This window comes from Medicago truncatula, chromosome 1 (genome assembly GCF_003473485.1).
Source record: "Medicago truncatula cultivar Jemalong A17 chromosome 1, MtrunA17r5.0-ANR, whole genome shotgun sequence".
In the NCBI taxonomy this organism is placed as follows: Eukaryota; Viridiplantae; Streptophyta; class Magnoliopsida; order Fabales; family Fabaceae; genus Medicago; species Medicago truncatula.
Genome location: NC_053042.1, coordinates 42,565,381 through 42,578,827, shown reverse-complemented (window position 1 = coordinate 42,578,827; position 13,447 = coordinate 42,565,381). Strand labels below are relative to the sequence as shown.

The window sequence follows — 13,447 nt, the reverse complement described above, 5'->3', positions numbered from 1 at the left end:
CATTATGAATTTATGATATGATGATTAAAAAAAAAGGCTTCAAAGCTTTTCCATCAATATTGATCTAGTAAGCGAGTCTGTGCCAGTGGTAGTCATATAGTATTAATAACCTGAAGTGATGGTATTGAATGTGACGGCATGCATTTGCAATAAGTCTGTAATATGCATGCATTCAAAGGATACAAAGATCCATAACTTTAGGTTTCAACTCTCTCAATACTCCTTGGCTATTTGTTTTATGGAAAATGTTAACTTGTGCCCTTAAGTATATGTTAAGAATTTTACTAATAGTAATTATGTATTGGAAATTGTGTTAATTTATTACTTAAGTTGTTTAATACTAAAAAAAAATTCATTAAATTCTTACTATTAATAGAATGAAATTAATGTTTAACATGTGCCATAATGACACAAGTTAACATAACCTTTGTTTTATTTGTCCTTCGAAAAATGCTAACAAGTATCTTTAGGGCATTGTTTAAGTTTTCAAAAGTAGCAACTTTTACATGGAAAATTGTTTAGTTATGACTTTCACAAGTGTTTGACTTGAATTTACAAGACAAAATTTCCTTTTATGGGCTCTTTAAACAATGTCTTTAAAATACTTGTTGAGTAAACAGGCAATTACCCCATGAAATTGTAAGTTTCGTCAATTACCCTCCTGAAATTTCACAACGTTAATCAATTTACCCCTTCCGTCAAATTTTTCTGTTAGTGAACATGACGTTTTGCAAATACCCCCCCTGAAGTTTTGCACTTATGTGCAAAATGCCCCCCAAACTTAAAAATTTATATTATTTTTTTCTTAAAAACAAACAATTAATAGTTAAATATTAAAACTAACTATTAATTTTGGAATTTGGGAAAATTACATGCATATATACATCAAAATAGGCTACAAAATGGGGAAAAATGTGTATTTTTTAAAGTGACAATAATGGAATGATTTGTGGATTAATTTCAAAGGTAAAGAAATATATGTCTAAGTGTTTGACATTTCTCAATAAGTGTTCCTCTATACATACCGATCACATATTTTATTTGCTGATGATTTGTGTCTTTCTTACATGAATATTACTTAATATGCTATATATGATATGTCTGTCTGATAGTATTGTTGTGTGAGCTAGATTGTATACGATGAATGATTGTCCCTGCCTGAAGCACAAACAAGAAGTTAGAATGAAGTTTTCTATAAAGTGTGTAAACAAGAACAAATCATATGAAAATATTGGGGGTTGTTTAGTTTAAATGGTTTGAGCAAATTGTTGAAGGAGTTGGATGAGTTAAAAGACTAAGATGGTGAAGTAGAAAATATAAATTTAAAACTGATTATTAATTTGTCTATAAACCCTTAAAAATAATAATTTGTCTATTAGAAATAACCATTATTGTCACTTTAAAAATACACATTTTCCCCTATTTTGATGTATACATGCATGTAGTTTTTCCAAACTCCAAAATTAATAGTTATCTTTAATATTTAATCGTTAATTGTTTGTCTTTAAGAAAAAAATAATATAAATTTTTAAGTTTGGGGGGCATTTTGCACATAAGTGCAAAACTTCAGGGGGGGTGTTTGCAAAACGTCATGTTCACTAACAGAAAAATTTGACGGAGGAGGTAAATTGATTAACGTTGTGAAATTTCAGGGGGATAATTGAAGTTTTGTTAATTTCAGGGGGATAATTGATGAAACTTACAATTTCAGGGGGGTAATTGCCTATTTACTCAATATTTGTTAGCAAGACCCTTCATAAATACTCCCCCCGTCTCTAAATAATAGTCGTTTAAGGTTTATGCACGATTATTAAGGAAATGATTGATTGTGTTGATTTTGATGGTAAAACTAGTATCATTTGCCAAAACATCCTTATTAATTATAGTTAGTGGAGTAGTTAAATTGGATGAAATTCAATAAATAAGGGTATAATAATGGGAAAAAAAAAAAATAAATGTTGCATTGCTATTCTAAAGTGACAATTATTTTGAGAAAAATAAAAGATGGTAAAGAGACGATTATTGTGAGACGGAGGGGGTACATAATACTTCCTTTGTAGTATAAGAAAAATGCTTATTGTTAGAGAAATTTGGTAAGAAGAACATTAATCTAATGTAGCAACATGTAAAACTGGAAGAAAAAAAACTATCATATAGTGATTGATTTAAAGTTCAATAATTTGATCATATATTTTTTTTTTTGGTACAAAGGAGGGCAAAGCCCAATTGTTGTAATAATTTGATCATATTATTCCATTCGTTCCGTAATAGATGATCCATTTGAAAATATGCAATTTTGATATAACTTACTTTGATCATATTTTTCAACTAATATACAAAGATAAATAATATCATATAAGATGTTGTTAGATTCGGTTCGATGAGTATTTTTAAAATATCAATTTTTCATAATTTTTTCTAATATATTATTAAAGATATTTAAACTCAAAATTATGTATTGATATGCGTAATAGGGTCAATTGTGTCATGTATTATGGGACGGAGGGAGTAGCAAGTTTGGCGACATTTTAAAAATCGTCATTAGTGGCTTTTTCACTCATTTTAAAATTCGGTTTATCGATCTCTGTTGTAATATTCCATGCAATTTGAATTTAGTTCGAATCCTATTATGCACATGTTGTTAAGAGTTGAGCAGATCTTGTACACGAATAATGACACCTTCCACCAACTTTGTTTTGCTAGTTTTACCATCTCAAAGCTTGGTAATCCGTTTTTCCCAAATACTTTCATGCAATCATAGCAAACATAGACATTTGATAGTCAAGAAACCCCTCGAATGGGGTAGGGTATCAGATCATTCATTGTTGACAACAGAGATACATTTTACCAACACTTAGAACGGTCAAAGAACAAGTGCCAAGAATTTTCAGTTTCAAAACATGTATATAGGCAAGGGGCGTGCAACGTTAACACCTCAAGTCTTCATGTTCTCTTTGTTGGGGAGGCAATTACATCCAAGTGTCCACATAAAAGTTGTGTTCATTTAAAAAAAAAAAAAATGTACCGTTAAAATGTAAAATAGTTTTACATCAACGTTTAATAATAATTGAATAACTTACCGTTATTTTTAAATACGGCGGGTATAAAACAGGCTTACGTGGTAATAAGATAAATTCTCATTAGATGTAGGTATAAAAATATTTTTACACCAAAAGTGTTTGACAATTAAACTCTAAAAATTAAAATAATGTTAATATCATTACGAAATTTCAATTATGTAAAAAAACATGCGTTTGGACAAAATAAATTTTACTAATTGTTAGCGTAAATAATAAAGCTATTTTTCTCGCAGTTTTACATCTATTATCTTAATTAAAAAAATATTAATTAAACATACTGTAACTAATATTTAACCTTTTCAAGTAAGATAACGAGTAAAATTGAGAGGCAAAATGATAAATTACAAACTTTAAGTTATAAGCTATTTGAATTAGCTTATCAAATTATGCTATAAGCTAATAAACGTAAGAAGGGTGTGTACTGGATTATGATTTCAAATTATTTGAAACGATTTTTGTTGAAAAAAAAATTGATATTTAATTGAGTTTTTTCACTACTTATAAAAAATCTCCCAATATTTAAAAGTCCATAGATTTTAATAGATTATTTTGTAAAATTAATTTTATGAGACTTTTGAATTAAAAATAGGGTTAAATATGTTTTTGGTCCTATAAATATTTTAACTTTTCATTTGATTTCCCCTAAAAAAAATCTTCGACTTTTAGTCCTCAAAATTTATCCCTCCACACTTTTGTTCCCTACTTTTAAATCAGGTCATATGTATCCTTCAGATTTTTTAAATGATTTTTCTTGCATGAATGTTTAGAATGTTACAAGAATCTCTTCCATTTAAAATCAGGTCCTATGAATGTTTAGAATGTTACAAGATGAATTGAATATGAATTTTTAAGAAAAAATAATAAAAATTCATATTGAATTCATCACTCGTTAAAAAAGTTAAACTTTTGTTAGAGAGAATTTTATATTGTATTATACATAACTATGAAAAGAAATTCATCTTTAAATGGTAGACATGAGTTTGACTTCAAAGCAATGATCAAAAGTTGTGATGAAATTTTTTTGAAAAATTAAAAGTTGAAGATAAATTTTTTTATAGTATTGCTAATGAGTGTCCTAAGAACATTAGTTAAATACACCTTAATAAAAACTTTGTCTTGAAAATTCAAAGTTTTACTTTTGTCTTAGAAATAACTACATTACATTTTAATCCAAACTTATTTATTTTAGAAATTTAACCAATGTCGTAATGATGCTGGTTGACATTTTTTTATAACAAATAAAAACATAAGTACTAGTTGTGTCAATATTCCCTATAAACTATAAAAAGACATGCAAGTGAATTGTTTTTTAGGAAAATAAAAGATGCAAGTGATGTTAATGTGTTTTGTTTTTTTAGAGGAAAGTGATGTTAATGTTATAACAAACATATAAATGCATGTGCATGTGGCATACAGGCTTGGAGGCTAAATACGTACGTTATGGTTGTTGGGTGATGGAATGGAACTATCAGTTATGTAGATGACAATATTTCATAGGTCAGTGTTATAAGTAAAAAACTACATTTTAGATTAATTCATTAAATAATGTACGTGATTTATAATAAAGACCACATATATTATTTAATGAATAAATCTAAAATATAGTTTTTTTTTTATAATAGTGACCGGATGTTGTATAAAAGAGTAGTAATAAACGAAATAACGAATTCATCAATAGTGGAAAATCAGTTTTGGAAATGATCAAACAGGAGGCAATTGTTTATACGTCAACTCCCAACTATATTCTTTCCATTGTTTTCAAACAACCACCAACTTGTTCTAGTTTTCAAAGATTGTAAAACACATGCATCCCCACAAATCTCGTTACGAATTTGGGAACTGTATTACAAACAAAATATGAAAGGTCTTACACCTTTTTGCTTCGATTTATAACATGCATATTTTTTCTGAGTAAACCATCAAATTTATCCCTATATTTATAAGTCATTTTTAAATTAGTCACTGACTTCTTAATCAAACTTGAAACAAAGGTCTACGAGTGATCTATTGATCGTGCTTAATCCTCCAGCTGAGCTTCATTTATTGCTTACGGTAGACAATATATGTGTTGCTTATTCTCGCGGTCATTAGTCTTTTTTTTGTTTTTGCTTTAACTTTTTCTCATGTAACCAAAAAAAATTTAGTCATTGACTCTATTAATATTTGAAGTGTCTTGTCGTGTGACAAAAATACAGAGACAATGATCTAATTAAGAAACTTTTGACAAAGACAATGACTATTTTAAAATATTAATAGAGTCATGGACTAATTTGAAAGTGACTTACAAAGATAAAGATCAAACTGATGGTTTACTCCTTTTTTCCTAACCATTTGATTTAAAGTAAGTGCACTCTAATGATCAATAATTGTTCAATCATAAATTGAACTCGAATTCTCTCAAACGATTCTTTTTATAGTGGAATGTATTAACCACTTGAGTCTAGTAACTTGATTTTCTTTTTTGAAGGGTAGTAACTTGATTTTATAACATACGTATTATTTGTATATTTGTCCGTTGTAAAATTATTTTGAAATTAATAAACTAACTACCTAAATGTTGTCTTTTTCATCCTTCTTTTTTGTAGAAGTCTTTTTCATCCATTTTATTATTTGTTTTCAATTGGGGAGTATCTCAACTAACTTGTACCACTTTTTTTTTTTATATAAATAAATAAAATTTACTCGTTCAAATTAAAAAAGTACACGTAAACAATACAAATTCAAAGTCTCTAAAAACAAAAATGATAAATTTGCGAGCAAACTCAAAACATCCATGTTAATAATATAAAATGACATAGTACATATGCCTATAAATATGACTATATTCAAGCCATCGAAATACTCATGTTTCCGGATCTGCAACTTTTATGATTAAAAAATCATTGATTGCATCTGCACTTGATCAAAGTTAATCTTTCAAACTGGATCAAATAAACATCACACTAAGACGAGAAATAAAAAACACACTGCACAAAAAGCGAAAATCAAAATAAACAAAGTTGTGCTGGACGACGAAATCACAAAAACGAACGAAGGAAAACTGAAAATATGTTAAAATCACTTATTTAACTAAAAGAGAAAGAAAAACAATTCAAATGAATGATTTCAGATCAAAATTAACCTTAAATCACCCCTTTTTGGTAGATCAATAAGAAGAAAGGTTGTGACAGTTAAGGTTTAGAAAAGAGAAAAGAGAAAAGAGAGACAGAGAAAGAAACATTTGCACCAAGTGTTATAATTTCAAGTTATTACATTTTATCTTTCATGTTCGAACCTTTTTATGGTAACTAGATCAAAGTGGTCGTCTTCATGTTTATTATTGATAAAATAATTAAAATTTTATTTGATTCCTTAAGAAGTATTAAGTTGTTTGATCAATGCGGAACAAACAGAAAAATCAAGAGTGATTATCTGTTAAACATGTTTTTTCATATGTTGTTTAATGATTGATATAAGTTGATGTTGATGCAGACATGGATATTTAAACACTTTAAGTGTGTCGAGGATAGAGATTATCAGAATGTTTACATGGAGGATCGACACTCACGTGTCATGTTGTTTGCTCCCACTAAGGGTCAAGTTTCACATATTCAACAAGATTCCACCTATATATAATCGGAAATGTGTCAACTTAAACACTATATTTTGTCTTTGGAGTGATCTACCAGGGGGTTTGACACATTTTAGATCATATAATAAGTCAAATAAATATTATAGTTTGTGGGTTGTATTTTTCAAAACATATAATTATAAATTTTGAATAAACCAAAGCAAATTTATGTGTTTTTCTAAATTTTTAAAGGTATCAGATTGCATAAATATCCGAATAAATATTTTCGGAATATTGAAAGGTTTGTGAGAAGAGAGAAAGTTGGAAAAAGTACGTGCCTAATAGTAGAGCACAGCTGAAACCTCCAAGTGTTTAGGATAACAATTTTTCTCCCAAAACTCCAAGATGTATTTTCTTCATAGTCGCCCCATAGAAAATTCCACACAAATAAAGTGAATGCAGTACCTCAAACCCAGTTGCAACATCCGACCTAACAATTTTAATCTTTCTGCTGGTTGAAATATAGAATTTCGGCATCGTAGCTCAACTAGAAAAAATATCAAAATGGTAGAATGAGCTCGAGAATTTGAAGCAGGAAGAATAAACCGTGGTGCATAAAAAAAGGTGCTAATAGTAATCCTTTTGCTTGATCAAAGACAGACAAAAGCATAAGCCAGGTACTAATAATAAATTTTGGCCCAAACTAAAAAGCCCAAAAAAGAACAAAGAACATAAAAAAAACATTAAAATTTCGGAGCAGCCACTGCCTCGTCTTCACAACACACAACTTAGCCCTAACCTTAAACCAGGGCCTGCGTGTGTTTTTCTAGGGTCTTCATTTTCACTCACAATTCCCAATATATTATTGTGGAATCTGTGAAACGCATATTCTTCGTGTTTCATTGAAACGGTGCCGAAAAATTCAAGAATATTATTATTAGGGTTTTGATGGGTACAGAGAGAAAGAGGAAGGTGAGTTTATTCGACGTCGTCGACGACGCTGCAGCTAAGATGGTGAAAACTAATGGCGGTTTAATTGGTAACAATCTCATTAACCGTTGGAATGGAAAACCTTACTCGCAAAGGTATCATGAGATTTTGGAAAAGAGGAAAACCCTTCCTGTTTGGCATCAGAAAGAGGATTTCTTGAAGGTTTTGAAGGATAATCAGACTTTGATTCTTGTTGGTGAAACTGGTAGTGGAAAAACCACTCAGGTTTGTTTCTATATTTTAGTTTGTTTGAGTCGTATGTTGTTTTTATATTTGTTTCTTAGGTTTTGATCATGTGGGAAATAATTGATTAATGAATAAACCATAGATTTAGTCCCTTAAATAATGGCTGCAGTTTTTACAAGGCTCTCATTACGGTTTACATGTTTTTGAATTTGGGTTAGTTTGGATTGGCTTATTTTTGAGTTATGCAAATAAATATGCTTTTATGTTAATTCATAAGTTCTCACTAACCAAAATTGTGGCTTCATAAGCTGATTTTTCATAAACTACTTCTACATCGACAAGCTTTTGAATGATACATAAAACTTATTTATTTGCATAAGCTCAAAAATAAGCCAATCAAAATGGGCTCTTAGTGTGATATGTTGAGTAGTAGTTCCTAAAGTATATGAAATCCGTTAATTTTGTTCTTAAAGGAGATAAAGTCATATATAAACACTAACTAAAAATTATATGAACACTAATTGGCAGCGTGTTTAAAATGCAGTCATTATTATGTAGTCGTTTCATGATAAGTGATGATATATTTAGCTCAATTTGGCACTAAAATTGAAGTTAATGAAGCAAAAAGATAATGGTAGGATTGGGACTTGGAGTGAATACTAGATTATGGGGATAAGATTGGTTATATAAGTGTGCGGGTTTCTAATATTGATCATACATTCAGCTGAAATTGGCACTAGAAATTAGAGTGGAATTGTATATAAAAAAAAGAGTAGAATTTTGTAGCTATCCGTTGTCCTTTTATGGGTGAAGATTGATTATCTAAGTCTGTAGTTTGCTAATTTAATTGCTTTGTTGTATAATTTTGGGTGACAGATCCCTCAGTTCGTTTTAGAAGCTGTTGAATTAGAGGCTCCAGATAAGCGCAAGAAGATGATGATTGCATGCACTCAGCCTCGTAGAGTGGCTGCCATGTCTGTTTCACGCCGTGTGGCTGAAGAAATGGATGTGAGTATTGGGGAAGAGGTTGGTTATAGCATCAGATTTGAAGATTGTAGTAGTGCAAGGACAGTTTTGAAGTATGTTTTATTTTTCCTTGAAATTACGTTGTGTAATTGATTTGAAGCTCATTGTTATACTATTTTTATATTAACTTGTTTTCCCCATCTCTTTTATTCTGAAATGTAATATTTTTTGCTCCCCCACCGCAGATATCTAACAGATGGTATGCTTTTGAGAGAAGCAATGACAGATCCACTTTTGGAGCGATACAAAGTAATAATTCTTGATGAGGCACATGAAAGGACTTTGGCTACAGATGTGCTATTTGGTCTTCTCAAGGAAGTTCTTAAAAACAGACCTGACTTGAAGTTGGTGGTTATGAGTGCAACACTTGAAGCTGAAAAGTTTCAGGGCTATTTTTTTGGTGCCCCTCTTATGAAAGTTCCTGGCAGGCTGCATCCAGTGGAAATTTTTTATACTCAGGAACCAGAAAGAGATTACTTGGAGGCTGCTATTAGGACAGTGGTGCAGATTCACATGTGTGAACCTGCTGGAGACATACTTGTTTTTCTTACCGGAGAGGAGGAGATAGAAGATGCATGCCGCAAAATATCTAAAGAAGTTGCAAACATGGGGGACCAGGTGGGCCCTGTGAAAGCCGTGCCATTATATTCTACTCTTCCCCCAGCTATGCAACAGAAGATTTTTGAGCCAGCTCCACCTCCAGTTAAGGAGGGAGGCCCCCCTGGAAGGAAGATTGTGGTATCAACAAACATAGCAGAAACTTCCTTGACAATTGATGGTATAGTCTATGTTATTGATCCTGGATTTGCTAAGCAGAAGGTCTATAACCCTCGAGTTCGTGTTGAGTCTTTGTTGGTGTCTCCAATATCAAAAGCTAGTGCACACCAGAGGTCTGGACGTGCTGGAAGAACTCAGCCGGGGAAATGCTTTAGACTTTATACCGAAAGAAGTTTCAATAATGATCTTCAGCCGCAGACCTATCCTGAAATTTTGAGATCTAATCTTGCCAACACAGTTCTTACATTGAAGAAACTGGGTATAGATGATTTAGTTCATTTTGACTTCATGGACCCTCCTGCCCCTGAAACCTTGATGCGTGCTTTGGAAGTGTTGAATTACTTGGGTGCACTGGATGATGAAGGTAACTTAACAAAGCTTGGTGAGATTATGAGTGAGTTTCCATTGGACCCTCAGATGTCAAAGATGCTTGTTGTTAGTCCTGAGTTCAACTGTTCGAATGAGATTCTTTCAATTTCTGCGATGTTGTCAGGTATGATTCATTTCTATTATTATTGCTTTGTGTCTGTCCAGAGTCCCACCATAAAGCTAAGGGAACTTAGTTGAGTTGGGCTTCTTTTGAAATGGAAGCCCAGCATTTGTTCATGTGTGCGGGCAATGCCGTGCATATGATCAAGATGTTTGACTGCTTACATGTGTGCTCAGTTTAGTTGCACATGAATGCAGTTGGTGGAGTGTGTCCAATTAGGTAGTCATCAGCAGCTGTCTTCTTTGGGTTCCATGCCCCCGGTTGGCATGTACCATTGGATTCTAAGTAAGTGCTGATGCAGATAGTTGCAGTTTCTCAGTATTCTCTCATGAAGAAAATGGTGTGCTCTCGACTCTATGCATCTGCTGACCTTCTTCCGTGGACCTCGTCTGTGATAATCAATTTCTTTCTTTAGTACCCAATTGCTTTATCCGGCCTAGGGAGGCACAAAAAGCTGCGGATGAAGCCAAAGCTAGGTTTGGACACATTGATGGAGATCATCTCACACTCTTGAATGTATACCATGCCTACAAGCAAAACAGTAAGTGCATACTTCCTCCTACTTTTTTTCATTTTATTCGCAATAATCTTGCTGTTTATTTTTTTCTGATTGGAAGTTTATTAAATGTATGCAAATGGCTTTTCAGACGAGGATGCTTCTTGGTGCTACGACAACTTCGTTAATAATAGGGCGCTTAAATCAGCTGATAATGTTCGACAACAGCTAGTGCGTATCATGGCTAGGTTTAACCTGAAGTTATGCAGCACTGACTTCAATAGTCGCGACTACTACGTCAACATAAGAAAGGCAATGTTAGCAGGATATTTCATGCAGGTGGCTCATCTTGAGCGGACAGGACACTACTTGACAGTTAAAGACAACCAGGTTTGCTAAATTGATTTATATTCCTCTGTTTTTCATTTTGTATTTGCCAAAATAGCTATTTGTCTAAGCCGAAGATTTGCTTTCATATTTAATGATTCTGCTCTGGTATAGGTGGTACACTTGCATCCATCAAATTGTCTGGACCACAAGCCCGAGTGGGTTATCTACAATGAATATGTTCTTACGAGTCGGAATTTCATACGTACTGTGACAGATATTCGTGGTGAATGGTAAGATTTTATTGTCGTAAATTGTAATACCCCGACCCTATGGTTGTCCTAGAAAAAGACTTAGTTTTAGAACCTTGAGCTGGCAAAATGCAAATTATTTTAATATGATATTTACTGGGATACTTGTGTTCAGTACAAATGGTGAAGCTAATCAGTGAATTTTGGACCTAGTTTAGATAAAAAAAAATTACAAGCCTTGACGGGGAAAGAAAGATTGATTTCATTTTTAAGTGTTGGAGCTTCTTGCAGAACTTTAAATCAGTTTGTATACCTCAAGTTTTTTCCGAAGTCCCTCATCTAACTTTGACACAAGTACCTAAATATTTTACAATATTTTTAATTAGTTGGAAAATGAATACGACGTTCAGTTAGAAAGGTAAGCTACAAGTATTGAACTGGCCCATTGTTTATAATCCGAAATTACTGAAACATCTGGTGGCACATGTGAAAGAAAATTCCTCTCATCAACGAATAACTTGAGTATATTAAGTGCAGAGTAGACACAATTTGTTATTTTGAATTCTATTCATTACTATGGACCTTAATGTTGCAAGACAAGAGAGCCAGTAATAATACTTTGGACCTTGTGGTTCTTGTTTTCATTGATGTTATTGAGATGTACTTAACTCTGATAATTTATTATCTGACAGGTTGGTTGATATAGCACCACATTACTATGATTTGTCTAATTTTCCACAATGTGAAGCAAAGCGTGTTCTTGAAAAGCTTTACAAGAAACGAGAGAAGGAAAAGGATGAAGCCCGGAATCGTAAATGAAGCCTTACCTGATCTTTTCTACCTTAAGATTGGGATTTTGATGTTTCATCTTCTGCACGTTGACATTAAAATGTCGTCATGTTCCGGCTTCGGATTTTGATGTTTCATCTTCTGCAAGTTGACATCAAAATATCGTCATGGGAATGTTCATTAGTACTACCTCGTACCTTTAAAGGACTGCTGGTTGTCAGTAATTTTAATGAAAGAATTGGCAGAGTTCCTTGTACTATTAGAGTAGTGACATGTTTTATATTCCTCGACCTTGTTCTGTTGTACCTTACAGATTTATTTATTGGCTTCAAATTTTTTTTTTGGGATGCTAGTGTCCGTCAAAGGCTAAATGCCTTGTCATTTTGCATACTGGTATATTTAGTAAACATTGATAATTAAGCATCTAGAATTAATGCATTTTTGCTTTAAAGTAATGTCAAGCTCTGCTTTTGCATTGGCTTCTTCCAGATTCGCTAAAACCTTTCTTTTCCACACTATTGGTCATATAAGTTCAGTTTAACTGTGTGTTCATTCTTTCTTTGATGGAACCATCCATCTTGTTGAGTGATGAGGCCTATGTTTGGTAACCAGTTGGTCCCGCACATCTATATGCCAGTCATTGTACTCAAAGCGGGTTGATGTCGTTATTTCTTTGATCACCAAACATGCAAAACCTATGATATTTTACTGAACTCAAATTGTGTCGAAAGCGAGTGTGATATATTAGTTGAATGTTGTTTGGCTTGGTGCACTCGCTCCTTCATATAAGTTCAGTGGAATTGTTTTCTTTATCCGATGGAACCAGTTTTCAAAATTCCCAGATTGATGGTATCTATATTAATCTTTTTGTTCCACACTGAAATGGTACATTCTTCAGTGGTTGATTGGATGCATCACTAAACCTTCAAGTTTTATGCAACAGAATTTATACTTTCAGAAGCCATTCCTCTGTTATTGTCTGTTTATTCACAAGCGATTTAACATGCGTAAATATTGGTAAACACCTCTTTTTGAGTTTTGCTGTTCCCACATATAGTATGGCTGTGCCACACCAGTAATTTACGCAAATACCCTCTCGGCAGTTAACTGCCGAGGTTTTTAGGAAACCGGCGGCAGATAACTACCGAGGAATTCCTCGGTAGTTAACTGCCGAGGGAAATGTTTCATACGATGAAACAGCTACCTGCTCCCCCTACACACTATTTTTCATCACCTTCATTTCCAACCTCATTTCAATCCCAAAATCCATTTTTTCTATAATCAATTTTTGATCCAAAATCATTCAAGCATCAAGCATAGGAGGTATCAACACACTATTGACGTAAAAAAACAGGTATTGTGCGTTTTATTTGAGTCATTTTTTGGGTGTTTTAGGGGTATCTACGTCAGTTACGTAGAACCCTGTCATGGGAATCCTCGGCAGTTAACTGCCGAGGAAAACTTCGGTTGTTTAGTGCCGAGGAA

The 13,447-nt window shown here is 32.7% G+C and overlaps 1 protein-coding gene across 3 annotated transcripts; it reads left to right on the top strand.

Moving 5' to 3' along the window:
• The first annotated feature begins 7,384 nt into the window (after positions 1 to 7,384).
• Positions 7,385 to 12,417, top strand: LOC11407634 (probable pre-mRNA-splicing factor ATP-dependent RNA helicase DEAH2). 3 transcript variants are annotated; one of them, XM_003591323.3, is made up of 7 exons: positions 7,388 to 7,845; positions 8,683 to 8,885; positions 9,018 to 10,102; positions 10,515 to 10,640; positions 10,747 to 10,985; positions 11,097 to 11,215; positions 11,866 to 12,417. In XM_003591323.3, the coding sequence occupies exons 1-7, from the start codon at positions 7,579 to 7,581 to the stop codon at positions 11,990 to 11,992; spliced, it is 2,166 nt and encodes a 721-aa protein (XP_003591371.1). In that variant the 5' UTR covers positions 7,388 to 7,578; the 3' UTR covers positions 11,993 to 12,417. The 3 variants fall into 3 exon arrangements, with proteins under 3 accessions (XP_024639155.1, XP_024639158.1, XP_003591371.1); XM_024783387.2 differs by lacking the exons at positions 10,747 to 10,985; positions 11,097 to 11,215; positions 11,866 to 12,417 and having other exon boundaries at positions 7,385 to 7,845; positions 10,411 to 10,547; XM_024783390.2 differs by lacking the exons at positions 10,747 to 10,985; positions 11,097 to 11,215; positions 11,866 to 12,417 and having other exon boundaries at positions 7,385 to 7,845; positions 10,401 to 10,534.
• The last annotated feature ends 1,030 nt before the right edge of the window (positions 12,418 to 13,447 follow it).